This window comes from Vigna umbellata, chromosome 3 (genome assembly GCF_029865625.1).
Source record: "Vigna umbellata cultivar VRB3 chromosome 3, Vumbellata_1.0, whole genome shotgun sequence".
NCBI lineage: Eukaryota > Viridiplantae > Streptophyta > Magnoliopsida > Fabales > Fabaceae > Vigna > Vigna umbellata.
This window is the reverse complement of record NC_142167.1, coordinates 15,334,290-15,360,867: the sequence shown is the minus strand read 5'-3', so window position 1 is coordinate 15,360,867 and position 26,578 is coordinate 15,334,290. Positions and strand designations below refer to the sequence as shown.

General features: G+C 31.5%; 3 protein-coding genes across 5 annotated transcripts; 1 reads left to right on the top strand and 2 right to left on the bottom strand.

Moving 5' to 3' along the window:
* Nucleotides 1-5,977: 5,977 nt before the first annotated feature.
* LOC124827726 (Ring/U-Box superfamily protein) lies at nucleotides 5,978-11,035 on the top strand. 3 transcript variants are annotated; one of them, XM_047300850.2, is made up of 8 exons: nucleotides 5,978-6,120; nucleotides 6,604-7,710; nucleotides 8,073-8,191; nucleotides 8,711-9,637; nucleotides 9,727-10,039; nucleotides 10,196-10,352; nucleotides 10,503-10,611; nucleotides 10,705-11,035. In XM_047300850.2, the coding sequence occupies exons 2-8, from the start codon at nucleotides 6,871-6,873 to the stop codon at nucleotides 10,820-10,822; spliced, it is 2,583 nt and encodes an 860-aa protein (XP_047156806.1). In that variant the 5' UTR covers nucleotides 5,978-6,120; nucleotides 6,604-6,870; the 3' UTR covers nucleotides 10,823-11,035. The 3 variants fall into 3 exon arrangements, with proteins under 3 accessions (XP_047156806.1, XP_047156805.1, XP_087966092.1); XM_047300849.2 differs by having other exon boundaries at nucleotides 10,196-10,361; XM_088109966.1 differs by lacking the exon at nucleotides 5,978-6,120 and adding an exon at nucleotides 6,247-6,437 and having other exon boundaries at nucleotides 10,196-10,361.
* A 7,283-nt stretch (nucleotides 11,036-18,318) lies between these two features.
* LOC148201711 (E3 ubiquitin-protein ligase ATL6-like) lies at nucleotides 18,319-19,435 on the bottom strand. Its single transcript, XM_088110413.1, has one exon. The coding sequence runs from the start codon at nucleotides 19,308-19,310 to the stop codon at nucleotides 18,660-18,662; it is 651 nt and encodes a 216-aa protein (XP_087966539.1). The 5' UTR covers nucleotides 19,311-19,435; the 3' UTR covers nucleotides 18,319-18,659.
* A 3,105-nt stretch (nucleotides 19,436-22,540) lies between these two features.
* Nucleotides 22,541-23,526, bottom strand: LOC124827725 (uncharacterized). Its single transcript, XM_047300848.2, has one exon. The coding sequence runs from the start codon at nucleotides 23,501-23,503 to the stop codon at nucleotides 22,811-22,813; it is 693 nt and encodes a 230-aa protein (XP_047156804.1). The 5' UTR covers nucleotides 23,504-23,526; the 3' UTR covers nucleotides 22,541-22,810.
* Nucleotides 23,527-26,578: the final 3,052 nt, after the last annotated feature.

The window sequence follows — 26,578 nt, the reverse complement described above, 5'->3', positions numbered from 1 at the left end:
TTTCATTTTTTGTAATTTATTCATTTCTCATTATATGGTTAGTAATAATGAATCTTAACCAATAATGTTGAAGATAAACCAATATATTTAGACTAATTATAGTTTGAATGTATAATCTCTATGAAAAATTATCACAATCCATTTTCTATCCATTCAACGGTACAGTGACGTGAGTTTCTTTTACTTGCATAACCTTTCATTTATACGTGAACAAATTATATGAAACATTTATATATTTTTTAATCACTGTTTGAAGTCTCACATCGACTAAAGATGAGATTAATTTATAATATATAAGTGGGTGTAAATTTTATCTAACTTTATGTGATTGAGTTAGGTTTAAAGTCTATATCTTACAATTACCATAGTAACCTAAATCTTATAAGTTTTGTGAGGATAATTAAAAATGAGTAAAATGAACAATATATAAAAAAAATCATAAATTTATTTACTTTAAGATTGTATTAAAAGTGATATTTCGATTTGTTATAATTAATATTTATAATTTAGTAATGTTAAATTTAATAAATTTAAGTGTGGGTTATACAATTAAGTAAAATAAATAATATAAAAAAGTTCATAAATTTATTATTTTAAAAATAAATTAAGGGATATATATTCCATTAGTGTTAAATCTAGTCGATAATTTTCATCAAAAAAAACTTCACCATTACTATATTAATATAAAAGTATATTATTTAAAATAATTAGAGTTTTTAAATGTGTTGGGTCAAATAAAAGTATATATGAATAAACTAACTTGATTAGAAAAAAAAATTGTCTTTTCAAACATTATTTGTTGATTCAAGCAACTTAAACGGGATAACTATCAACGAGAAAAAAAAATATTTATGTCTCGTTTATAAAAAGGAAACATCTTAATTATATAAAAATGATATTGATTTAAATATATTAAGAAAAAGGTGGATTGTTTGATTCTTAAAGATTAGCAAAGGACGCGATAAGAATCATTTATTTAGCCTGAATCACAACCACTCCCTTCTACTATTATTGGATTGCTATACAACAATAGGTGACAAAAAGCGCGTTGCTTTGGACTCCAATGAAATCATAATATAACTAATGCATCGTCCTAAAAGACATTTATAATTTCTTCATTTTTAAAATTCAATTCAATTCTTCTATCAATTACATCTTCAAAATCAATTTTAAAATAACTCTTTTCTAATGTCCATTAATCACTTTTCAATGACTTTACACATTTAATAAGATGGAAACATTCAAAACATTTTTATATTTATGTTATACAAATTGACAAAATCACGAATAAAATGTAAATTTATTATACTTAAGGTCACATATACAATATAAAAGAATAATACATTAATTTTTTTATTACAATTATTATTTGTTTGTGACAAAATTCACCCACCCAAAAATAAGTTTGAATATTTAAATATAAAAAAGTAGTGAAATAGTAAATTTGATCTATATTATTAATTCGATTCGAGGATTAACTCTATTTACTTCCATAAAATTATTATACACGCACTTAGACGTACTAAACTCTAAAAGTGAACTCATTCTTTCAACTTCGGATTTTGCTTTATAGGTATGCATGGGTTTAGATACACTATAGCCTTGTTAAAAATATTATATCTTTTATCTTTATCTTTTATCTTTCAGTTAGTTTGTTATTATTTTTTATTTGTATTTTGGGTTTAGTCCATATTTCTTCTATTATAAATAGAGAACCCTATGTGCATTTAACACAAGGGAGATTAATCCCATAAATAATTTTCACTATATTTAACATGGTATCAGAGCAGGTTTTCTGATCTCTTCCGGTGGTCTTTGTTGTCTGCCGTCGGCAGCCCCTAAAAATTTCATAAGATTCATTTTCTCTTCTTCTTAAATCTCAGCACCTAGAATCAAAGAGACAAGTCTCCTGGGAACCACTGCCTCCTATGAACCAGTCGTCGCCTTCTCACCGGCCACCGTCACAGTTTCGACCGGTGACCAGTGGATCTGGACCGTCTCTTCAAGCGCGACCTAACCCTGGCGGTCGCCGTCTTTGTCTCGTCTGCATGCGTTGTCACGCGCCTCCACTCTCCGGTAGATCTCAGACACGTGTTCATCACGCGTCGCCTTCTCGACATCGGTATCAAACCGCGCCGCTGCCAGTCGTCTCAACGAACCTCCCTCTCTCTGTTCAGACCTTCCAGAGCAGCCATTGCTGCCATCGACGTCTGTCTTCTTCTCACCGCATGCTTCTGCATCTTCGGACTTCCTTCTTCTTTCTGCGTTTTTTTGTGCTTCGTCTCTGTTGTAGAGGGTTTCGCCTCTGTATTGCTGTTCTTGCCTTGTTCTTCCTTTCTTATTGTATCTGCCGCACATATATGTTGCGTTTATTGCCTCCTTCTCCGCTGCTCTCCTTCATCCACTTCTGAAGTTGAAGTGTTTATTGCCTCCTTCTCCGCTACTCTCCTTCATCCACTTCTGAAGTTGAAGCGTTTATTGCCTCCTTCTCCGCTGCTCTCCTTCATCCACTTCTGAAGTTGAAGTGTTTATTGCCTCCTTCTCTACTGCTCTCCTTCATCCACTTCTGAAGTTGAAGTGTTTATTGCCTCCTTCTCCGCTGCTCTCCTTCATCCACTTCTGAAGTTGAAGTGTTTATTTCACACTCTTGAAGACAAATCATCTAGTTCAAAACCAAGTTCAATTATTTCAAGCTTGGTTCATACAATTTGTATGCTCCAGCTTGAGGGGGAGTGTTAGAAATATTATATCTTTTATCTTTATCTTTTATCTTTTATCTTTCAGTTAGTTTGTTATTATTTCTTATTTGTATTTTGGGCTTAGCCCATATTTCTTCTATTATAAATAGAGAACCCTATGTGTGTTTAACACAAGGGAGATTAATCCCATAAATAATTTTCACTATATTTAACAAGCCTAAATAATTATGCATATAAATTATTTGATACTTTAAACAAAAAATGTATTTAACTATATTAAATTTCTTATTGTTCCTTGCTCAACATAACATTTTTATTATTTAACTTGTTTCAAGTGTCATGCTTAACATACTTAGTTCTTTATAATCAAAGAGTTATATCATTGAATATTTATTCAATAGGTTAATTGAGCAAAAACATGCATTGAAAGTTATTCTTACATTACTTAGGAATGTATTTATATTTGAGCAACATAATCTTGAATACTATATTATATATTTTTGTTGGGTCTATTAAGGAGGATGTTTGGGTTACGCAAACACAAATAACATCTCAACTAACTATATAAATGATCGACATCACTCTCTACCCAAAATCTTAAGGCAATGGATCTTTCACCTTTATATACTGCTATACCTTCTCATTTCAAGTCCATTTCGCATCGGTGCACTCTCCCTCCACCTTTGCCAGAAAGACTTTGGATATAAGGATCATTATACTTGTCTGAGTCAATAACCAAGACAAATCATCGGCTCTAATACCACTGTTGGGTCTATTGAGGAGGAGGTTTCATGTGGGTTACACAAACACCAATAACATCTGAACCAACTATATAAATGATCGACACCAGTCTCTACCCAAAACCTTAAAGCAATGGATTAATGGGTCTTTCACCTTTATATACTGCTCTACTTTCTCATTTCTATCAAATGTGAGACTTAGACTCACACTTGGATTCCCACCAATTTTGAGTGTTACACCATCACCTAAGTAATATGTCTTTAAATAATAGATAATTGTTTCATCATAATTCTTCCATAAACTATAGATATGTCACTTTAATGATATTTTATGTCATATTTAGGTGACAACATCAATTATTCATTGTTTGAGCAACTTTATCTCCGAGACTTTAAATCACAATTTGATTAAAAATATAATTTCTGAACGACTAAATGCTTAAGTGATAATATTATGCATACAAGTTAATAATCTTCATTCAAGTGTCACTCAAATAATAATTCAATACTCAACTTACATATAACTTATATACATTGAATCATGAAAACAATATATTCACAAAACGTGCTGAAATAAAATTTCAACACTTTTATCCATTTTACAATGTTTTAAATGTAAGTTTACTCTTTTCAACAACAGGGCATAGTTTCACTCAAATTGATTATCCATAATATAAAAAAATATGGTAACATTTTTAAAAATAATGAATAACATTCTTCCAAGTTAGAAATGACTTATACTTAACAATCTTCTAATTGTGTGAATCTTTTTGAAAAAAAAATGAGAATTAACTTCAAAATATTAGAATAAAAAAATTAAAGAAAATGGTTTAAAAAAATGGACTATGTTAATAACTTTTTTTTTAACAATTTTTTGACAACAGAGTATGTGTCACTATTTTATTGGTTAATATATTTGAAATGGATCAATCACAAGTTACCACATAAGTTGTTGTAAAAAAGTTGTCAAAAAAAGTTGTTAAAAAATATTCTCAAGAAATAGAGGGGTAAGGATTATTGAGATAACTAAACATAAAATAAAATAGAAAAACTAAAGAAATAATAAGTTTAAGTACGATTTAAAAAATGTTATTATAAAATAAATACTATTATATACATGTGTGTGAGAACACTAATATGAGAAGAAAATATGTTATAAAAGATTTCCTCTATTTATTTTGATTTTTTTTATTAATATAATATTTATTTTTCTCCAAGAACTTACACGAATAATTAATTTGAATTAGAAGAAAAAAATATTTATTTTCAATTGTATTTAAATTTTATATTTAAGTAGGATGATATAGGACCTTATGTTACAAATTCATTACAAGAATAGCAAGAATTTTATTTATTTAATTATTCTTCTCACATTATTCTCCCTCAGGCACATTTGTTCAGATATAAGAATATAATGAATAATCATTACCATATGATTTACAGCGTAGTAATAATGATTATCCGATATGCATACAATAATTACTAGACTATTGTTTTAATTATTATTCTGACTAAAAGGTTTTCAGAAAAATATAGTTTTGATCTATTATAATGCTAGAACAAAAATTTCTAACATGTTTTCAATCCGAAAAGAAAATGGTCTAGTTTATATTGACTAAGATGATTAAGTTACTCTAAATATTCATAAGCTAAAAAATGGAAACAAGTTCTTATTAACATTTATCATTTATTTCAAAAAATTAAGGCAAGTCCTCATAAAAGTACATTTTACAAAGACTGAATTGCATTTTAAATAAGGTTTATCTTAAATGAAAAAGAAAACTATTTTCAAAGATTTTATTCTGTTGAAAGACTGACTTAAAATTATCATACAGAGAACTTTTTTTTATCCAAATTAATATTGTCTAATATAAGTAACAGGTATTAATGTTTTTTAAATATATAATTAACAATTTGATCTTTAAATTTGAATATAAAAAGGCAATTCATTGAAAGAAGTCAATACTATAAATAAATATAAGTATTTTGAGAAATAAATTAGACTTTTGACCAAATAAATGTGAGTCAACTTTTTATTTGATTCTATGCATTTTGTTTTAAATGGTTGAAATTAAAGTTTTGATCAATTTGTATAGAAAGTCTTACTCTAGTACAAGTATATATATATATATACATATATTTCTTTTATGAATTCAAATAAATCCCTCCAAATGAATCTTTATTAAGTGAGTTAATTAGTAATTATCAATTCAAATAGAAAAGCAGAAAGATATATAAAAGAAAAAAAAAAGAAAAAGAAAAAGAAATCACTCCTTCCCCCTCTTTTTTAAAATATCCATATTTGCAAAACGACCACGTTTGAGTGGGTTCGGTGTTCTGCGGTCTAAAAAGCTTCACCTTCAATTTAAGACTGTGAGAGGAAGCATTTCGTCATTTGCGCGGAAAAGGGGGCAGATTGCCACGTGTCACGGAAGGGTAAGAATCGCTTAAAAATAAAATTAATTTTTTAATTTTTTATTCTACGTTACGGCAGTTTCCATGCAAACGTGTCAACATTTATTAATTCTAAATCGCCGCTCTTTTCTTCATCTTCTCTCTTTCTTTCTCTCTCTATCTCTGTGCTTCCATTTTCGTTGTCATTATTCTCTCTCTGAAATTCTTTCTCTTCGCTGTTAGGGTTTCGTTTCCTTTACTTCAAAATCAAAAGCTCTGCTTCACCGGTACGTTCCTTTCCACGCTTCAACGTTACAGTTAAATCACAATCGCTTAATGATGCCTCTTCTTTTATGTGTTCCGTTGTTGAATCCTATGGATTCAATTTTAATTCCTTCAGTTTTTCTTTTTTCTTGGTCGGAAATTTGTCTGTCTCGCAATGTAGATTTGATTTCCGTGTGGAGTTCATTTTAATTTTGTTTCCTCGGTGGCGCGTTTTTCTGTTTCTATACGAAATGGTGACAAATGGATTTTCGAATTTCCTTTTCCGGAGTCGAAATGACTAACGCCGACGCCGTGAGCAGAATGAATTTGTTTTGCCAAGGTTCGCCGAGATTCTGGAATATCAGAAATTTCACCATGGCTATGCATAGTTTACTTATTTATTTCAGTAGTTCTGTTTCTGTTATGTATATCTGTGTATGTATTTTGTTTTACGTGCTGTCGCTATGAAAAGGGAACATCAACTGATATTTTTTTCTTTTGCGCAGGATTAAGTGAAGGTAGCGGTGATACCTTCAATTGGAAAACTCCGAAGCTTGGATTTTGTTTCCTTGATGGGGCTAATGCTGGTGATATCATTGGCAAGGAGAGTAATGATTTTGCCTAATTTGATGATTGAATCCATGAAAATATAAAAAGATCCGTGCCTTGAATGAAATTGTTATTTTCTTCCTTGTTATCGAATGCTAATTTTAGTGCGTTTGAATGAGATGGGTTGAAGAGATCTGTGTGCTTGCCACAAAAGTAAAGTAGAAATGGCTATTGCTGGTCTACACAGTGTGTCTGTGCTCGACTCTCCTTTCCTCAGGGATTCCCATTCCCAGTCGTCTAGGAGAGGGGGAGAGGGAAGACGGGGAAGCACCCGGTCATCTTCACTCTTGCAAATGTGGCGAGAGATTGAAGATGAACATGTGGTGAATCAAGTTCAAGGAAGGCCTGGTGATGTACCTCTTGATCAAAGGAGGAATGGGTTGATTGCTGAGCTCTCTCAGGAAGATAGACTGGATATCCAAGAGAGAGGGCAGGGGCATGTTTTAGAAGATGCAGTTTTGGTTGAGAATGAATCTGAAACATGGTCACAGTCACCAAGTCATAATGAGTCCCATGAAGATCACGAGGATTTAAATAATTCTAGCTGTGAAAACTCTTCTGATTTAGGAGAAGTTGAAAGGGAAAGAGTTAGGCAAATTTTCAGGGAATGGATGAATAGTGGTGCCAGGGATCATGTATCAAGTGGATCCCGACGAAGTAGTGGTTCAAGGAGAGAATGGCTTGGGGAAACTGAACAGGAAAGGGTGAGAATTATTAGGGAGTGGGTACAAATGAGTAGCCAGCAGAGAAGTGTTTCATCTGGGGAAAACAGGGAAGAACCATCTGCTGAAATTGGTACACAAATTGAACGTGTTCGTGATGGACTCATTGTTAACCAGAATGGGGGCCAAAATGAGCATACACGGAGGGGCATACGGAAATTATGCGGCCGACAGGCTATGCTTGATATGCTTAAGAAGGCTGAAAGAGAGAGGCAAAGAGAAATTGAGGATTTGTCAGTACATCGGGCTGTATCTCAATTCCCCTATCGTAATCGAATTCAGGTTTGTTCAACAACTGGTTTATGTTTTCCTTTTAAATTATTACTTTTTAATACAATTTTCCTGCATCATGCAGTTATTAGCTTTCAAGTTTTGTTTTGGAGTTTGTTACTGTGAACATTGTAAGTTATTCTCATTAGTTGAGCTAGACAGAACTTGTGGGTGAGCTCTTGATTATACATCGAGTTTCAAGGAAATATTACAATAACATAATACCACTGTAGGTATAGTAAACTTATGTTTAAAATCCATAGTATAATAATGAGGCGTGGGGAAAATGTAAAGTATTCCAGTATTCCGAATGCAGAAATAATTTAAATCCTAAGCTTTGTCCTCCGAATGAATGTTTGTTGAAATGTTTGCAGGCATTGCTTAGAGGCAGATTCTTGAGAAATGATAGACCTGTCGATAATAACAGGCCCCTATCTGTTGCAGAAAGTGAATTGGGCTTCTTGAGGCGTAAACAAACTGTATCAGGTCTAAGGTATGAATTTATTTATGACATTCAGTTGATGCTTTCAAATACTTTTTTTTTTTGCATACTTTTTTTAGCTTTATGCATGTTTTTACCCGATAAAAATGCATGATAATCTTGTGCACGTGTGTTAATATACATAACTTTCTTTCACTACGGCAACGTATAGCTTGGCTTGTATTGAAAAATTGGTATATGCATATCCTTTGAATGTTAAACTGATATTTTTGGAATTTAAATTTTACTATTTTTTGTGTATATTGGATTCACATGTTCATTTTTTCCCCTGTTTTTTTAAAAGAAATGTGAAATACTAATTTGTTTTAGTTGAAATAAAAAATAGGGATATATGTGTAATTAATGACATTTAAAAAAAATTCCTCTGCTTTTGTCTTTCTAAAGATGGTTGAAAAATCTCATTTGTTCCTTAATCTAATTGGAGCACGTTAATTATTTTATCATGATCTTCAGTTTAATTATTTTATACTTTTGTTAAATGCCAGTGACATTAACTTGTCTTCTGAACAGGGAGGGGTTTATCGCTAGAAAGGAGAATTGTGGTTGCAGTCAAGCAACCAGCAATGTATCTGATACCTCGTCAAATGTTGATAATATTGATTTTAGCACTAATGAACAAATGGGATCAAACAGTTCACATTTAGTCCCAATTGTACATTCTGAACAGTCTGACCCTAATGACAGAGGAAGCGATGGTCTCAGGGTATCAGACAGCCAGAGCTGTGTACAAGGTACCACATCTGAGAACCTAAGTTGCCAAGAATCTAATGCTCAAGTAGGAGATCGAATGCAACATTTGCCTATTGAATCACTAGATTGCCAATCATCATTCAGTGCTAGTGTTGAAAGAGTGAACAACAACACCGAGCAAAATGTTGATGTGTTGCCTATTGATTATGGTGCTAATGAAATTACCCAACAAAGCTTGCGAATTGAAGATTCGCAGCATAGTAATAACCAGGAATTCAGTGAGGTGCATATTGAGCATTCTGAGCTGTGTGATATAAATAGTAACGAAAACAATTCTTCAAATCATGACATTCATATGGATGGTAATGTCGACGATGTAAATTGGAATGAATCTAGTGCTCTGGAAGTAGAACAGCCAGAAGAAGCTTTTGAAAATGAAGGAAGTGACTGGTATCAGAATAATATCGAATGGAGAAATAGTGCTGAGGAAAATGCGGATGGTAATCAGATCAGTAACACAGGAAATGAGTGGCCAGAAAACACTTTGGGAAATGCGGGTGGAGAAAACTCTCATCTGCAAGAATCTCATGAGGCATGGCAAGAAGATGGTGGCTTCCAAGAGGCTGTGGAAAATTGGTTGGGAGGACCTTCAGATCATGAAAATGCTCCAGTTGGTAGAATTCGAGGATTTTATTTTCCTGAAGATGACAATGTGTACAGTGTTGAACTCAGGGAACTTCTTAATAGGTGTGTTTTGTATAGCTTCTGGACTTAATTTTTGAAAATAAAACTTTAATGCTAGAGTAATCTAGAATAACTTTCTGTTTATCTTGCAGGAGAAGTGTCTCGAACCTCCTTCACAGCAGTTTCCGGGACAGTCTGGATCAGTTAATACAATCATATGTTGAAAGGCAAGGTAATGCAAACATTGACTGGGAATTGCAAGAAACAACCCCATCATCTGACTCGGTAGAGCAGGACCTTGAACAGCAAAGTAGAGATCAAATTGTTGATCAGGAGGGTCCTGTTAATAGTCCACTTGATCTGCCCTCTTTACCTATACCGCCTCCTCTGCCTCTATGGGACCAGCACCACCACCATCGTGACAACTGGTCACAGAATGACATAAATAATCAGCGTCTAGGAATTGTGCGTAAATTTTCTTTGGTGCTCTTGTTCACTATGTTCTAATAAAGTGAAAATGATTTTTATTAGTTCTGTAAATGAATTTTATTAGTTAATGTAATATAAGTTTACTCATCTGCTTGATCGTTTGAATAATTTTCTGATTTGTCTTTTTGGCAGGATTGGGAGATTGTTAATGACTTGAGAATTGACATGGCTCGATTGCAACAAAGGATGAATAACATGCAGAGAATGCTGGAGGCCTGTATGGATATGCAGCTTGAGTTGCAGCGCTCTATAAGACAAGAAGTTTCTGCAGCCCTAAATCGCTCTGCTGGTTCGTCTGGTTTGTGCTATTTGTCTTATCATTTCACATCCCAATTTTCAGGGTCTTCCATTTTTCCATTCAACTTGTGTGATATATTTTTAAAGAGAAACAACTTTTGTCCTCCTGCTTACTGATAAGTCTAGGTTAAATTTATTTCAGAAGTACATGATTATTGCGAGTCACCAGAAGATAAATCTAAATGGGAATGTGTGAGAAAAGGTCTTTGCTGTGTATGCTGCGAAAGCAATATCGATTCTTTGTTGTACAGGTAGTATTCCATAACCAAGCTGGACACATTTATAGCCCAGTTTTCACCTAAATCTGATTGTATCTAAAAATTATCGTTGGGCTTCTGTTGCAGATGTGGTCATTTGTGTACATGTTCAAAATGTGCCAATGAGTTGCTCCAAAGCAGGAAGAAATGCCCTATGTGTCAAGCACCTGTGGTGGAGGTGATAAGGGCTTACTCTATACAATAATATGACATAAATATAAAAGGTCACACTTTTAACAAAATACAGGATTCTAACAAGTTTTATCTCCTGGACGTTTCCGGGTACTCTTTTTTCGTTTTTTTTTTGGTTTCTTACTGTGATTATTGTATTTATGTGGAGTGAACCAATGGGACACAAGATGGCATTTTTTTTGGGGCCATGATTCTCATGAATAAAAATTGTACGTCGTTTTTTTAAGTTTCATCTTGCACCTTTTTTGTGATTGCGGGATAGAGTTACTCTTGTTGATCAAACCTGTTTCTGTATTATTTATGTGATTATAATGTCGTTATATGAAGTTTTACTCGTTTGGGTTTAATCGTATCGAAATCAGATTGATTTTGATCTGAAGTGGGTTATGGTTTGTGCTTGTGTGGCTGTTACGATGGACCGTACCAATGCTTTGATTTGTCATCAAACCTGCGTCTTCTGTTTCTAGGTTGTGCAGTTTTTTTTTTTAAGTGGTGCTATGATGGTTGGTAGAAGTTTCTTGACCAATGACAGCATATCACAACTAGAAAGATTTCGTGGATCAAATACTATTTTCCGATGTTCTTTTTGTGGTTTTTTAATTTCTTAACTTCTGCTTGATTGGTGGTTTGGTAAGATAACAATATTGACATCCCCTTTTACGCAATATTTCATTTTAATAATCCACGTAATTAATTGCGTAGTTACTTTTGCTTTATCTGTAGGTTTTTGGAGTATGACCCCCTAACATCTAACATTTGACTTTTGGGTAAAGATGAAATATGTAAAAAATATTAATATAACTGTCATAATCAAAATAATAAATAAAATATAGAAAGTGAATCGACATATAACTTCCATAAAAGAAAAAAACAAAAAATGTAGAAAATGAACCAATCATATATCAAACTGTCATCAACATACTAAATAAATGGGATAACATGACTGTTGTTCAAAAATGAATTGTTTAAGGTGGTTTTTTATTTTGTCGTAAATTAAAAAATTAAAAAAGGAAAAGAGGTTATGGATTAAAAATACAGTTGCACAAATATAGTATTATTAACTTAATTTCCAGGCAGGATAGTGACAATTTTGAGAGTGGTTTTAGATGAACTAGGTTAATTTTGTTAATCCACTACAATGTAGTTTTCTTCATATAAATTAATGGCTGGCAAAATTTTCTGATTTTGGTTTTTCTAGGTTTACGGTTAAGTAGTCTAATTGTATGGATGAAAAAAGTATTAGTACCGATTGGTGCTTAATTATTCAATTTCTCATACATGAAATGCTGATATATTGTGTTTTCATTTCTGAAACACTATTAAGTAAAACATAATTAAACTATTTCAAACAAGAAGCTAATTATTGGTGAATCTTCTTCTTGGTATTTTCGTATGCTTTTGGCATGTTTTTAAAGTACGTCTTGTGGTATATTGTTATAAGTGTTAGGGTTGAAGAATAGCACTTTGGATAATGAAGCATCCTTAACAGAATGAGAGGTTTGTGTGGACAGGTTTCTAATGCGCATCGTATACAGAGAAAACTAACCATATCTTTAACGCGCCAAAAATAATATGCATATCATATTTACAGATTGGAAGTTTCTTCCTGGACCTTCATAACTTTTTTCCTGCAACTCTCATTTTCCCATCATCTTTCATAATTTATTTTCTCATTTTACCATTTTTAAATTATCCCATTCGAAAGTCACTTTTCAACTCTACTTATTTTATTGAAAAAAAAATACACAATTCAAAATTATTTTTTATTTTTGAATTATGTAATCCTGAAACAATTTTTTTAAGGGAAAAATGACTTCTGAATTTTATTATTAAAAAATAACTTTTGAGTATTATAATATAGAAAGAACAAAATAGAAAAAAAAAATTATGGAGGTGGAGGAAGAACTTGTCTATAGTTTTAGACGGGCATCGGACGTATAAATAAGAGAAGACAATTAGATTAATAGAATGCAATGCAATGTATTAAGCCAAATTGACTTAAATGCGAAAGCAATGAAAAGTGTCAAAAAGCAAAAAATAAAAAAATTAAACACCGTTTAACAGTTTCAATCAATATTTAACTACTTGTTAGAGATAATATTGACTATAAGTAAACCTAATAAAAACTGATAATAACTACATTTATTGCAAGAAAAGCTGAACCATTTCAAGCAAAAACTCTTGTGCTAAGAAACACTAGAAACAGAATTCGAATTAGGTCTTTATCAAACCCAAAAATTGAAATATACATGCGTGCAAGAATCACCTCCTTGATTGAAGTTAAACACAAATCAAATGAAGACTAGTCAACAAATTCAATGTTCTTAAGAAATTCAATTTTGACACCTAGTGTAATTATTTTCTACCATTTTCTCCACCTTTCTTCTATTTCTATACTTATATTACATCAAACACATGTTAATAATGTTTTTTATAGAATTTTTTTTATAAGATAATTATTTTTATGAAGAATTTGAATTATGACCATATATGTTATGTAGATAGAAAATTAAAAAAAATCAAAATTTATAAAAGCGATCTAATTACATGAAATTAGATAATTTTAAATTGTATATTATCCTCAATCTCAATTTTTTATATTCTATTATATATTAACTCACACTAAATTGAAACGCACTTTGACTCAATTGAGGTCATCAACTGGACATTATGTTTCAGTTAAAGTTAATAAAATTTTGTTTCTGATTGAAGTTTATCAAGACTATTTTTTTTATTGCCATGGTTAAAAATATTTTTTTTTAAAAAAAGAATGTAGTATTTTCTTCTGTTGGTGTTAGTAAGTTGTATCTTAATTAACAACAAAATATTTTAGGTGGTGTCGAAGATAATATCATTTGTGTTGATGTTATTCTCAGTTAATTTAAGTTGGGTTTGTTATTTGCTCAATGCCAATCAAAATGTAGGTTAGGTTAATTTTCAATCAACACTAACAAAAGTCCTCTTAACTATGGTGGGAGGATTATTTTTTTTTATCAATGTAAGTCAAAAAATTTCATCCACATTAATAAAGATATTTGACACTCAATTTACGTGAGAGTTTTTAGTTGATATGTTATTTTTTAATTTACATCACTAAATTATTTATCCATCTATGCAAAACAAAGTTGTGTTTTTGATTAATATTAGTTAGGATATTCTCGATTAATGTTGGTGAAATTATTTTTTAATGGATGTCATTCATTTTTTTTTAGGAAGTCTATTCTTGATCAAATATTTAAGAAAATTACCTTATAGTTGATATTGTTAGAAGTCTCACGTTAATTAGAGATAATACTAATTCAGAGTATATAAGTGAGTGTAAATCTCATCTTGTAAGTCGGTTTTGTGAGATTGAGATACGCTTAAAATTCACTTCTTTACATGATATCAGAGACATGTTAGAACCCTACCATAGCGAGATTTGTGGAATTTTGACAATGACAGTAATAGACAACAATGACGCCGCCACCAACAATTATGTATAAGATTAATTAATCTTCTTTTTGTCATCATTGTGTTTGATATGTCTATATATATTTTTTCTCCCATGACAAAAATGACTTTTGTTAGTTTATTTATAGCCATAGTAACTTTTCAACAATGACCACTTTATCTTCTGGATATTAGCAATGCATTTTTCAACGAAAATTTGTAAGAAGAGATTTATAAGGAACATCCTTCCAGATTTATTGTTCAGAGAGAATATTCTGAATTGATATTTCGTCTTATATGTCAACTTCGCAAAACATTAACAATTTGATGTCATTTGAGTGGAGAAACGGACTAAGTTTTTGTTTTATATTTGAGTGAATAAGCTAGTTTTATGGGTTGAGTTAAGCTTCAAGTTTACTTCTTAATGTGATATCAGAACCAATTTAGAATGTATTTTAACAAAATTTGTGTTTTCTGGACATATGATGTCTATTCTTAATAAGAAATTTCTTGTTACTAATTTAAGCTAAAAAAAATCTTAGGATAACAAATCTTCGTTAAGAAATATCATCTACTAACGTTTTTTAAAACTAAAAACAATTCTCCTGCTCATATATTTAAATTTTAAAAAATTATAACATGTTCATTTCAAATACAAGTTAAAGTGATTAAATAGAAATAAAAGAAAAATAAGATAGATGAGAAAAAGATAGATAAAACGAATGAAAAAAAAAGGATAAAATAAAAATATATAATTTGGGAATAATAGAAAAAAAAAAACTTAAAAATGATTAGCCTGGTTGAAAGTTAAGAACATCATGAACCGAAGACCAACTTAATGGGACCCATGCCTATTATTATGGTCTGTACTACTGTATATGGGATTCTTGAGATCACCACTTACATAGGACCCACGTCCATTTCTAGCTTATCTAACTTTTAATTCATCACCATCTTTTCTAAATTTCAAAATCTTTCCTAATAACCATATCGTCAAAAAATATGTTTCGTCGCTAAACTATTAAATATTTCATTAAATATCTTATTTATAGTGCTTTTTTTCCGGATTTTATGGTCAGAGAGACTAATAGTCTTCTTTCCAAAACATTTTGACGTCTATCGTAGGGTCGAAGGACATCTCTTATAATCATAAGGAACTAGACAAGAATACAGTCTCACCATCAACGTCAACAAGCTTTTATGACTCTACAGATAATTATTTTGATATAGATTCATTTTATTATTTAATTTAATTTAAATATCTTAATTCAATATTATAATATTGCTCAAGATTTATTAAGGGTCCAGTAATGCACTCACCACTTAGCCAAATTTGGCATCAAGTGTTCAACCGTGCAACAGTTCAACTATTCGGCCTCACTGGTATTCAGCCATTCGGCTTCACAGTGCAGGTGACAGGACCATGCAGACCACTCGGCCAAGAGGAGTGCAAGAACTGAGAGGTAAATCCCTCACGTCCATTAGGAAATTCTCCAGGAATTCCTAGGTCGAAGACCGAGAGGTAAAACCCTCTCGTTGAAGAAAAGACCGAGAGGTAAATCCTTTTCGTCAACCAGAAGACCGAAGAGGTAAATCCCTCTCAGAAGTAAGCCATCACTGGAGTCAACAAAACCCAGGGAGCGCTCTCCGAGAACCCCTGGTCCTAAGCCGAGCGGTGAGGAATGTTCTCCATGAACGCTTACTCTCGTCCTAAACCGAGCGGTGTTAGACGTCCCCGATGACTGACATTTTCGTCCACTAGGAAGTTCCAAAATGAAATCCTACGTTGAAAAATCGAGTAGTGAGGGACGTTCTCCGTGAACTCTCATTCTCGTCCTAAACCGAGCGATGTTGGACGTCCCCAAGGACTCACACTCTCGTCCACTAGGAAGTTCCAAAACGAACTCCCACGCTGAAAAGTCGAACGGTAAAGCCCGTTCCCTAGGAAGAACTCCTAGGTCAAAGTCATAATGCTGAGAGGTAAAGCCCTCTCACTAGGAGGTTCTCGAGGAACTCTTAGTACTATGTTGAACGGTAAAGCTCGTTCACTAGGAAGAACTCCTAGCTCAAAGACCGAGAGGTAAATCCCTCTCGACCGAGAGGTAAATCCCTCTCAATGATGTTGAAGACTGAGAGTGCTACCAAAAAGCTGATGACAAAGACCGAGAGGTAAATCCCTCTCGTCAACCAGAAGGCTGAAGATAAAGACCAAGAGGTAAATCCCTCTCGGCTGAGAGGTAAACCCCTCTTGTAAACTAAAAAGTTGATGCCGAAGAGCGAGAGGTAAATCCCTCTCGCCAGAAAGTTAAAGTCAAAGACCGAGAGGTAAATTCTTCTCGGTCGAGAGGTAAATCCATCTCTCTAAAAAGATGAAGTTAAAGACCGAGAGGTGAATCCCTCTCGTTAGAAAGTTGAAGTCAAAGACCGAGAGGTAAATCCCTCTCGCCAACAAACTAAAGTTATAAACCGAGCGATAAGGACAGTTCCCTATGGACTAAAAATCGAACGGTGAAGACAGTCCCCCATGGACTATAAACCGAATGGTAAAGCCCGTTCCCTAGGAAAAACTCCTAGGTCAAAGTCACAAAGTCGAGAGGTAAAGCCTGTTTACTAGGAAGTTCTCCAGGAACTCCTAGGTCGAACACTAAGAGCTGAGGAACAGTCATTCTCAACTGAGCGTCTTCAATAAAGCACTCTTGCTTGCTTGGCCATTCAACCTTATAAAATGGGTTAGTCTAATTATTTACATTCTTTTGACACTTTAAAATGACTTAGACTGAAGAAAGACAAGCAGCTCAAACAATCTCAGCTTTCGAAAAGAAGAAAGACACGTAAGAAAATGTTAGTATCTTAGTTCCATAAAATCCTACTGAAACACTTTTAATAAACTTTTATTTTTAAAATGCTCTAATTTTGTTTAATATGATAAATACCTTAATCATCCTGATAATCTTACCCATCGATTGGTTTCCACAACAATCGATTTAAACCGATGGATCGGTGAAGTACTCTAACTGATAAGTACTAAAAAAATCATAAAAACATAATATAGAAAATGTATTATTTTTTCTTATCTAGATTATAAAAATATTGAGTGTTAATTGTAAATTTAAGACATTTTAACTCCATTTCACTTGCTTTTTTATTCAGTAAGATAATATATAAATTATTTTCTTATTTAATTTATATTTTATTTTTAGCAAAATTTTTTAATTTTTTTATCTGCAATGAAGACTAATAAATAAATAAAAAATACTTAGATACTCAAACCTTTAAAAAAACATATAAAAATCTTAGAAAGGGTAGTTTATAAAAAAATTATCTTAAAATGGAATTAGTGCAATTAAATATTACTAATTGAGATTTTTAATTTGTGTATATTTTATTTTTTGATATTTATATATTTGTATTCTAAATGACATTCTAGTGTGAATATATTTTATAACGTGATTCAACCACAAATTATCATGTATAACAAAAAAATTGGCTTTTACCATTATCGTCTCAAAAAACTTTATAGATAATGCAATTGTTTTATGCGTTTAACCATTAAATTATTGACCTACTATTTTTTGTTTACGTTTGATAAATGTAAGTCAGTTAGAACATAAGAAAAAAAACACCTAAAATAATAATTGATAGTTGATAGAAAATTGTTAAACTTGCTCAATTATAATATTTTGAGAAATTTATCTATAAAAGTATTCGGTAAATATGAAACTGGTGTGCACGTGTTATACGATATATTTTGCATAAAATTTTAATTTAAATATATTAATGAAAGCTTATGCAAGTATTTATCATATAAGTTTTAAATTAATTTTAAGCTCTTGTGATTTTAAGCTTTGATTATTACATATTTTCACCCTGTCTACTCTGTTATTAATCTTATATTTTTTTAATCAAGTTCAAAATATAAAATATTATTTATATAGACATCATATTTTGTTATGTTAATTAATATAATGATTCAAATATCTAGAAGCACAGGTTGAAAATAATAGAATAAATATGGTATACTAAAAGATACAATTAAAGTAACAAATAAAACAGACATTCTAATTAAATTACAACCTATTCAGAAGATAAACTTATCATTTATCGAAACCTTAATTACAGTATACTAAAGTAAATATGGTAAATAATACATTGAGAAAAAATAATTTAATATAAATTTTTTTTTTCTTTAAAAAAATAGTTCTGGAGATTGAATTAACAGACCATTTACTACATAAAATCACATCTTGAACCAAAAATAGAAAATTAAAAAAATTGAAAAAAAAAGAAGGAAATGTTATTAAGTTGTTGAACAGAGAGAAAATAGTGGGAATGATGAGAATGAGAGAAAGGAAAAGTGGTTGAAGCATAGTTAATATGAATAACCCAATGCCCTCTAACACACGCAACGCGCAACACGCCTAATCCAAGCTTCTTACCGAAACCACTTCTCCATCTCCTCCTTCGTCTCCTCTCACCGTCACCGACTCCACCTCTCCACACCTCTCGCAGCAGCACCGGCACACGGGGCATGTCACCTGCTTCTCCAGCCACCTGTCAATGCAATCCGCGTGGAACACGTGTTTACAGTACGCAATCATCTTCACCGCCTCTCCCTCTCCCACCTCCTCCAGACATATCGCGCAATCCCCCTGCCTCGCCGCATCCGCCACCACCGCCAGAGACTTCTCCGCCACGGACTCCGACTGTGCTCGCCGGCGGATGGCGCCGGACTCGGAGTCCGACGAGGAGGCGTGCTGTTGGAAGTAGAGAAACACGAATCCGATGAAGAAGAAGGTGGTGAAGAGGATGAGGAAGACGTAGGCAACGCTCGAAGTGAACACCGGACGAATGGACACTTCCAGAGGGCTTCCTAAGGACACTTGCGGCGAGGAAGCGTTTGTGGCGTGTTTGGCGTGAGGAAGAGGAGGCATGGACGTGGAGATTGGAACGTCCTCGTTCTGCAGCAGCAATCTGCGGTAAGAGAATTCCATTTTTTGTTTTAAATTTCTCAGCAACCAAACACTGTCCAATGTTCTTCTTGCTTGTGAGAATAACAAAAGGTGTTGCATAGCGCAGTGCAGTGTTGCGTTAGGAGCTTTTATATTTTACAATTTTAGCTATAATATACAGTGGATAGTAAATTAATAATAGATATATATTTTGGTGAAATAAATAAATTAGAGAGTGAGTGATATGACAGGGACTGAGAATGGGAGCCACAGCATTTAATCCGTGACTCTGGAGTATGCGGGAATGTTGCATGATCCTTCTAAATCCACTGTGATTATCACAATATTATTAATTTGCTATGGTTGTTGCTACTGCTGTTAATTTTGGGAAAAAGCGAGTTTGAATTTTTTATTTTGGAATAGAATGAATAAGTTGTGGAATGACAATTTAAGCAGAGTGACGTGACTATAGGGTAAGAGCTGCAATATTCTTTTGTTCCACCACCGACGGTTTGCTGTATTCTATTTTAGCCATAAGTTTTTGGGAACCATACTGAAATGTTTATAAACATGATCTGTCTCTAAAAAAGTACTGTTAGCTACTGGAGTAGCAGCTTAGCTATATTCGGTGGGAATAATCTATGGAGGTACTCCTCTGTTTCTGTACTCAGTGTACTCAAATGGTATTGTACATACATGTAAGGTTATGTAAGTATAAAAGATTTTATTCAATATAAAGCTTTTTCTTTCTGCATCCCCATACCAACATAAAGGGACTAAAATATCCTTCATCGAACTATGTTATGGCTGTTGTTACTATCATCATTAATGCTGTATCATGGACCTGTCTTTTCCACTCCACTATTTGAGTGAGGAAGAACAAGAGAGGGAGCTTGTTTTAGAAAAAAGCTCGTTTTAAAGAAATTTTTTATGTTCTAGAAAGTTTTGAAAAGCTGGATTTGGAGTGTGTTTTGAAAATTTTGTTGTGAAAATTTTATTTTGGACATTCTGTTATGGAAATTGTTTTCAAAATATCTGAAAATTTTGTTCTGTGAAGTTTAAAGTTGTTATTTTAAAAGTTACGGGATGCAGTTGGAAATTATAGAATACAACCGAAAAGCATCCAATAAATTTATAGTGACCCCATCGTGTTTAACGGGTGTTATTAAGCCTGAAACCAGTCACTAGGATTATAATGTATATTTTGAATTTTTATATAATTTATTCAGCTCGAGTTTATCCCATTCTTATTTAATTTTATAAGATTTTTAAAAAAATTGATTACACATAAGTGTTATCTACAACATTTTTTATAATCCACAATTTCTAACTCGGATTGAAAATTTTAACTATTATTTAAGGTTAAGCTACTACAACTTTCAATACGTAATTAAATGTGATTACAACCAATGCGAGGATAAACAATTAAACACAATCTTGTTAACTTTTTCTTATGTAAAAAATAAGAACATAAATTAAATGTTTCCATTCAAGCTACTGGATGCACAAGATGTATTAGAGATTTTTGTTTAATTTACCTTTTATTATCACTTGAAAGCTTTCGTGTGTTCATTTCTTATATTTAATTGATATGCTAGCTGTCTTTTAACAAATATACGATGAATAAGTGCAAATATATCAATCAACAATGCGTAACATAATGTTTGAATTTATAGCATGTTTATAAGCAATTTCTTGATCGAAATAATATCAAATTTACTGTGTCAAAATCTTTTAATGTTATCGTTACAACTTGTTGGACATCACTTTAAATTGGACACGTTGGTCAATCTTGATTAAATTTGAGATGCTTTGTGCGTAACTTTTGCTAAGTACTTTTCTAAGAGTTGTAAATAAAAGAAACATATTAGTTTATACGTTTGAGAATTCGAGTGAATGTATACATCTAAGTTGAGTTCATTAAGATTACGGATCTCACATATAACATACCCTTCCTTTTTTCTTTTTTTTTTTAAATTGCAATCAATTTACAAGCTAGTTTGTTAAACTCCAAGCTAGTTTTTGTAGATTTTAATTTGGTAGATTTTGATTTAATATATTTTATTTTAGCAAAGAAAAAGAAAAGTCATTATTTTTTTTAAATTGGTAGATTTTCACTTTTCTTATTACTTTTTCAACTTACATACCTACTTTACTTTTTCACATAATTTTATGGATTCAAAATGGACTTAAAGAATAAATCTAAAGAAATTGAATTGATATAAGATTTTTAATACACCAATTCGCACTAAAATATCATTCATTCGAATATGAAAATCAAATATAATATATATGATTTAAATCTTGGTTATAATAAAATTTAACCGATTCTAATACTATACTAAAGTAGCAGAACTTAAACTTAATTTAATTTTATTAAACCAACTCAATTTAAATAAGATCTGTTTCACTTTATATATATATATATATATATATGATTATTAGTAAATTAAAAATATATTATAATTCACACATATATACATGATTATTAAATTATAAATAATAGAATGTTTATGTATCATGTTTAGGTATCTCCAATAAAAAATATTACCATAACCAATTCTAATGGATTATATGTAACCTTATCTTATTTTGGATGTTTGGACCAAAGCATGTTGTGACCCTTTCTTTTGGTTTCTCATGAACTTATTTTTTAATTTTTTTGGGTTTTCATGGAATCAATTATTTTATTAAGACTCAAGTCAACATTCTAATGTATAATTAAGTAGGGTGAGATTAGATTGTTAAGAAATATGAGCCGGATAAAAACAAAAGAGCACCGGTACATTGGTACTTTCCAAAAAACTTTACCTTTTTTCTTTCAAAATTAGCTTAATAAATATTTTAAAAAATTGGATTCACCGTATCATTTGAATGTGAAAAGTTAAGGATTATTTCTTAGTTAGTAATTATATTACATGAGTTTTAAATGCCATTTATCACCTACTAAGGATACATTATATATTCTTCCAAGAAATGGGCCAGAAAGGTATATAATAACAGTACTATTACTAAATTTATCTTCCACCCTGACTTTATTGTAAAAAAGTTGTAAAAAAATTTGTTAAAATAATATTTTCCTTAAATTAACTGAGCAATCATAGGTTTGTGTATAACTTAGTTTTTCTTATATCAGCAGGTTTGTGTATAATGTTCCCACCCTGTTCCTCAGAAACAACATGGGACAAAACCGTATTACTTCATTGCAAGTGTTTTCCATTAACAATTTATTCCTTGTCTTTTTTGAATATTATGCTATATAAAAGGTGTTAAAATACAATCATATCCTCCACCGAGTAGAACATTGTGAAACTATTATGAAACCAAACTTTCCTCAACCCCCAGAAATATCAATGAAACTGGCAATAACTACTAATTGCATTACAGATAAACAAGCACACTAATAACAGTAAGTGATCTACATTTCTGACCCTATCAGAAGAACCAACCAACCAACCAAACATACACCATTCTCCAAATTGCAAAATACAAAAACACCTACTTAACAACACAATGCTAAATACCTAGTCACCTAAAACAAGAAAAACCTTAACCTAGTCACCTTATAACTAATCAAGTACATGTTTTTACATACTAAACATATAACTATACTGTCTAGACTATTCATCAGTATCATAGGAGGTGAATTTATTCACAGCTTTGACACCTTCTGCAATGGCATGCTTCCCAAGCTCTCCTGGTAAAACCAGCTTCACTGCTCCTTGAATCTCCCTTGAAGACAATGTCATGTGTCCAGTGTAGTCCTTCAGCTTAGCAGCTTCACCAGCCAATCTCTCAAACATGTCATTCATCAAATTGTTCAGAACAGTCATGCATTTGGCAGAGATTCCCATCTCAGGGTGCACCTGCTTCAACACCCTATACACATACCTCTGATACCCTTCTACACTTTTCCTTCCCTTCTTTTTCCCCTTTTTTCTCTCTTTTCCATTAGACCCTTTTGGTATCTTTGCCTTCTCCTTCTCCTTCTCCTTCTCATCCTTCTCTCCCTCATTCTCTACCTTCTTCTCTTTCTCTTCAATCTGCACTCCACCGTCTTCCCCAGTGTTGTTTTTCTCACCTTTGTTTCCCTCAGTAATGGCAGAGGTAGACGAATCCTTCCGGGCTTCGGGATTCACTTCTTCAACGGGAATAACCATCACATGCTCTTTTCCACCTTCTGCCTCTTCTGTTTCTTTGTTTCCCCGTGTTTGTCTTCTGCTGCCGGTGCTTACAACCGATACTTGCACGCTTGATTCCACAACTTTCTTGGTGGATCTCACCACCAACTTCTCACCACGTTTTGGAGCCATTAACTACTTCAAGCTTTTCTAGAAACGACAAGAGTAAGTTACTGATGGATGGCATCCTTATTGAAGGAAGAACTATCGAAACCTGAAGGGCTTCTAGAGCTTGACACGTGGACTCCAAGTGTCATGTGCATGGGAACCAAAGTGAATACGTGTGGTTAAAGGTAAGTAACAAGTTCAGGAGAGTTCAGAGGATATGTGTCCCACTGCGATTCTGTCCCTTCAAATTTATAGTACTATACTACCTTTGACATGTTTTTGTAGTATTATAATACACAAGAAAAAGACATGGTATATGTCAGATTTTAGCAGAACTTGGTTGTGTATCCATTTTTCAAGAACCATCCTTTAAAATTGATTCAAGAAATGTGGTGTGGTTTAAGAAAAGAACAAGGCAATGAACATGATTTCCAGGAGTTCTATATTTGTTGAACCACCCTTAGTTTTTCATGCATTCGGTGGAATGGATAAGGCTATCTTCGACCACATCTCCTGTAGTAAACTAAGCTGGAATTGGAGGTGTTGTTTATTCTTATTCTTATTCCTTTTATCTCTATATAAAAACATACTGTATAGTATAATCGGTCAATATATTCTCGTACATTTAAACTGAATATCTTTCCAAACAAATATATATTATAATTACTCGATTTATATTTTAAGGATGACCAATCGATTTATAAACTCTACATAATAAGATAAAATAAATTTTTAGAGAGTTAACTCTAATACAAAATTTATTTCAAAACTTATAAATACAGAAGAAAGATAAAAATTTATAAATATAGAAAAAAAATAAAAACTTATAAATATAGAGGAAAGATAAAGAATTACGTGATTGTATTATTTAACTAATTTAAGTATAAAATGTCTTCAATAATAATATACTACTGTAAAAAACTAAACCAGAACATGAATAATACTATTATCATTAATATCTTGTATTTATTATGGTAAAAAGAATTAGACATCAGCCAATACCAAATAAGAACTCAAACATGTCAATGACAAAATGCAGCAGTTATGCAATTTATTTTTCTGTATATTGGCAAGAAAAATAATGAAAGTAAACAGAGTGTTCATAACATAAAAAGAAAAATCAAAATCAAATGGAGTCATATTGAGATGGTTTGAAAGTGAATACATGTTATCACCAACTACTAATTCTTTATTTTAATAATATATTAATGATTTAATATAAAAGATATAAAATTTAGGTGAGAGTTTTTCATATGACTTTTGGTTTTAGTCATTTCTGTAGTTGTGGAGATCAAACCTATCCTCTATCACTTATTGGTCTATAAAAAAAAAGTTTTGAAAATGTGTAACACAAAAAGGAGACCACGTAAAAGGGCCAGAAGGGTAGAGTGAGATATTTCTTTTACCACCTCCATATTTTCTTCTTCCACCTCCATATAGGTGTAAGAAAATCCAAATCATCTATCCGTCAGAAACATTTATCTGAAAATTTATTTTGAAGCATACTATTTGTAACTCAAAAATGTATTTTGGATTATCTAAAACATAATTTTATATTTCCAAATACATTTTAGATTGTATAATTCAGAAAAACACAATTTGAAAATGAAAAATTATATCACGAGTTACACAATTTAAAATACATTTTTAAATTAAATAATTGGAAAACTTATAAATTCATACTTGAAAAAGAAAAAAAAATATTGTATTTAAAATTATATAATATAAAAAATATCTTTTGAATATCCAAAAGGTGCGTGAAGAAATGATGACGTGTTGAATTATAAAGGTGGATTGTGAAGGACAGAAATGAATGGTTAGAAAGTAAGGAAGTACAAATTATGTTCTCGTGGTGCTCGTGGATGTGTCTTGGTCCCCATCCATGGCTTTTCGACAAATAAAGCTAATCAATTCTGCAGCAGGTTTATCTGTCTCTTTCTCTTTTCAATAATCTCACTCTAATTACATACTCTCAAATATCACCTTTTTATGAATCAACATCATCCATTTTTACATAATGTTAGAATTACAGTATGTAAAAATGAAAACTTTATTATATAAATTAATTTTGTAAAATTATATTATATTTTTTTAACATGTAAATAATGAACATTTTATTATATAAATTAATTTCGTGAAATTAAGTTATAATTAAATTATATCTTTTAATAAGGTATCATAACGATATATTAAAATTTATTCTAATAAAATTTAATGTTTTTTAAGTTTATTGATTGACATCATTTACTCATGTTTAGTTTTATAATCAAAATATATGTATATGTTTACGTGTGTAAATATATTTTAGAAGTAATGGTTTGAAATATATGTATTAAAATATAAATTTTAAGTTTAATTTAATTTTATAAAATTAATTTATATATATATATATATATATTATAAATTGATTTTATTTTTTTAGTATGTAAGAAGGAAAATTACTTTTAACTATTTTTTTTTACAATATTTTAATAATTGATTATGTCATAGTTTGTAATTAGTCTGTTTAAACACAGACCAATAAAATAATGATATGTGATTTATTGTAAAAAAATTGTTAAATTTTTTTTTAAAAATATCAGATTATTAAAAAATTGTTAAAATACTGTGAAATAGACTTTTAAGTCACTTTTTTACTGGAAATATTAGTTTTTCTTAAAAAAAATGATAAAACTCACAAAAATGTCTGTTTTGTTGTGAATTAATAGCGATCACGATGACATAATAGTTTCTTCTTTGAGTGGGGTTGTCTCTTATATTATCTGTACGAAGCAGAGGCTACTGTAACTCTGAAGTATCAGATAATGCAGTTACTGCTTCCCATACACAACACATTGTTTATGGGAACGTGTAAGATAATTCTTTCGTGTGACATGATAGGTCATTGTATAATTACCATATATATCTATTTTTATCGATATTATAATAATTTAAACCCTCGTTTGTGCAATATCTATTTTAAAAAAAACAAATAAACACAGAGCTTGCATATGGCAGTCACATGAACTTCGGACACGAGACATTGGCATGGAACTTACAACAACCGAGTGGGGAATCGAATGTGAGATATGTGATATATTGAACACTCCACCATGATTT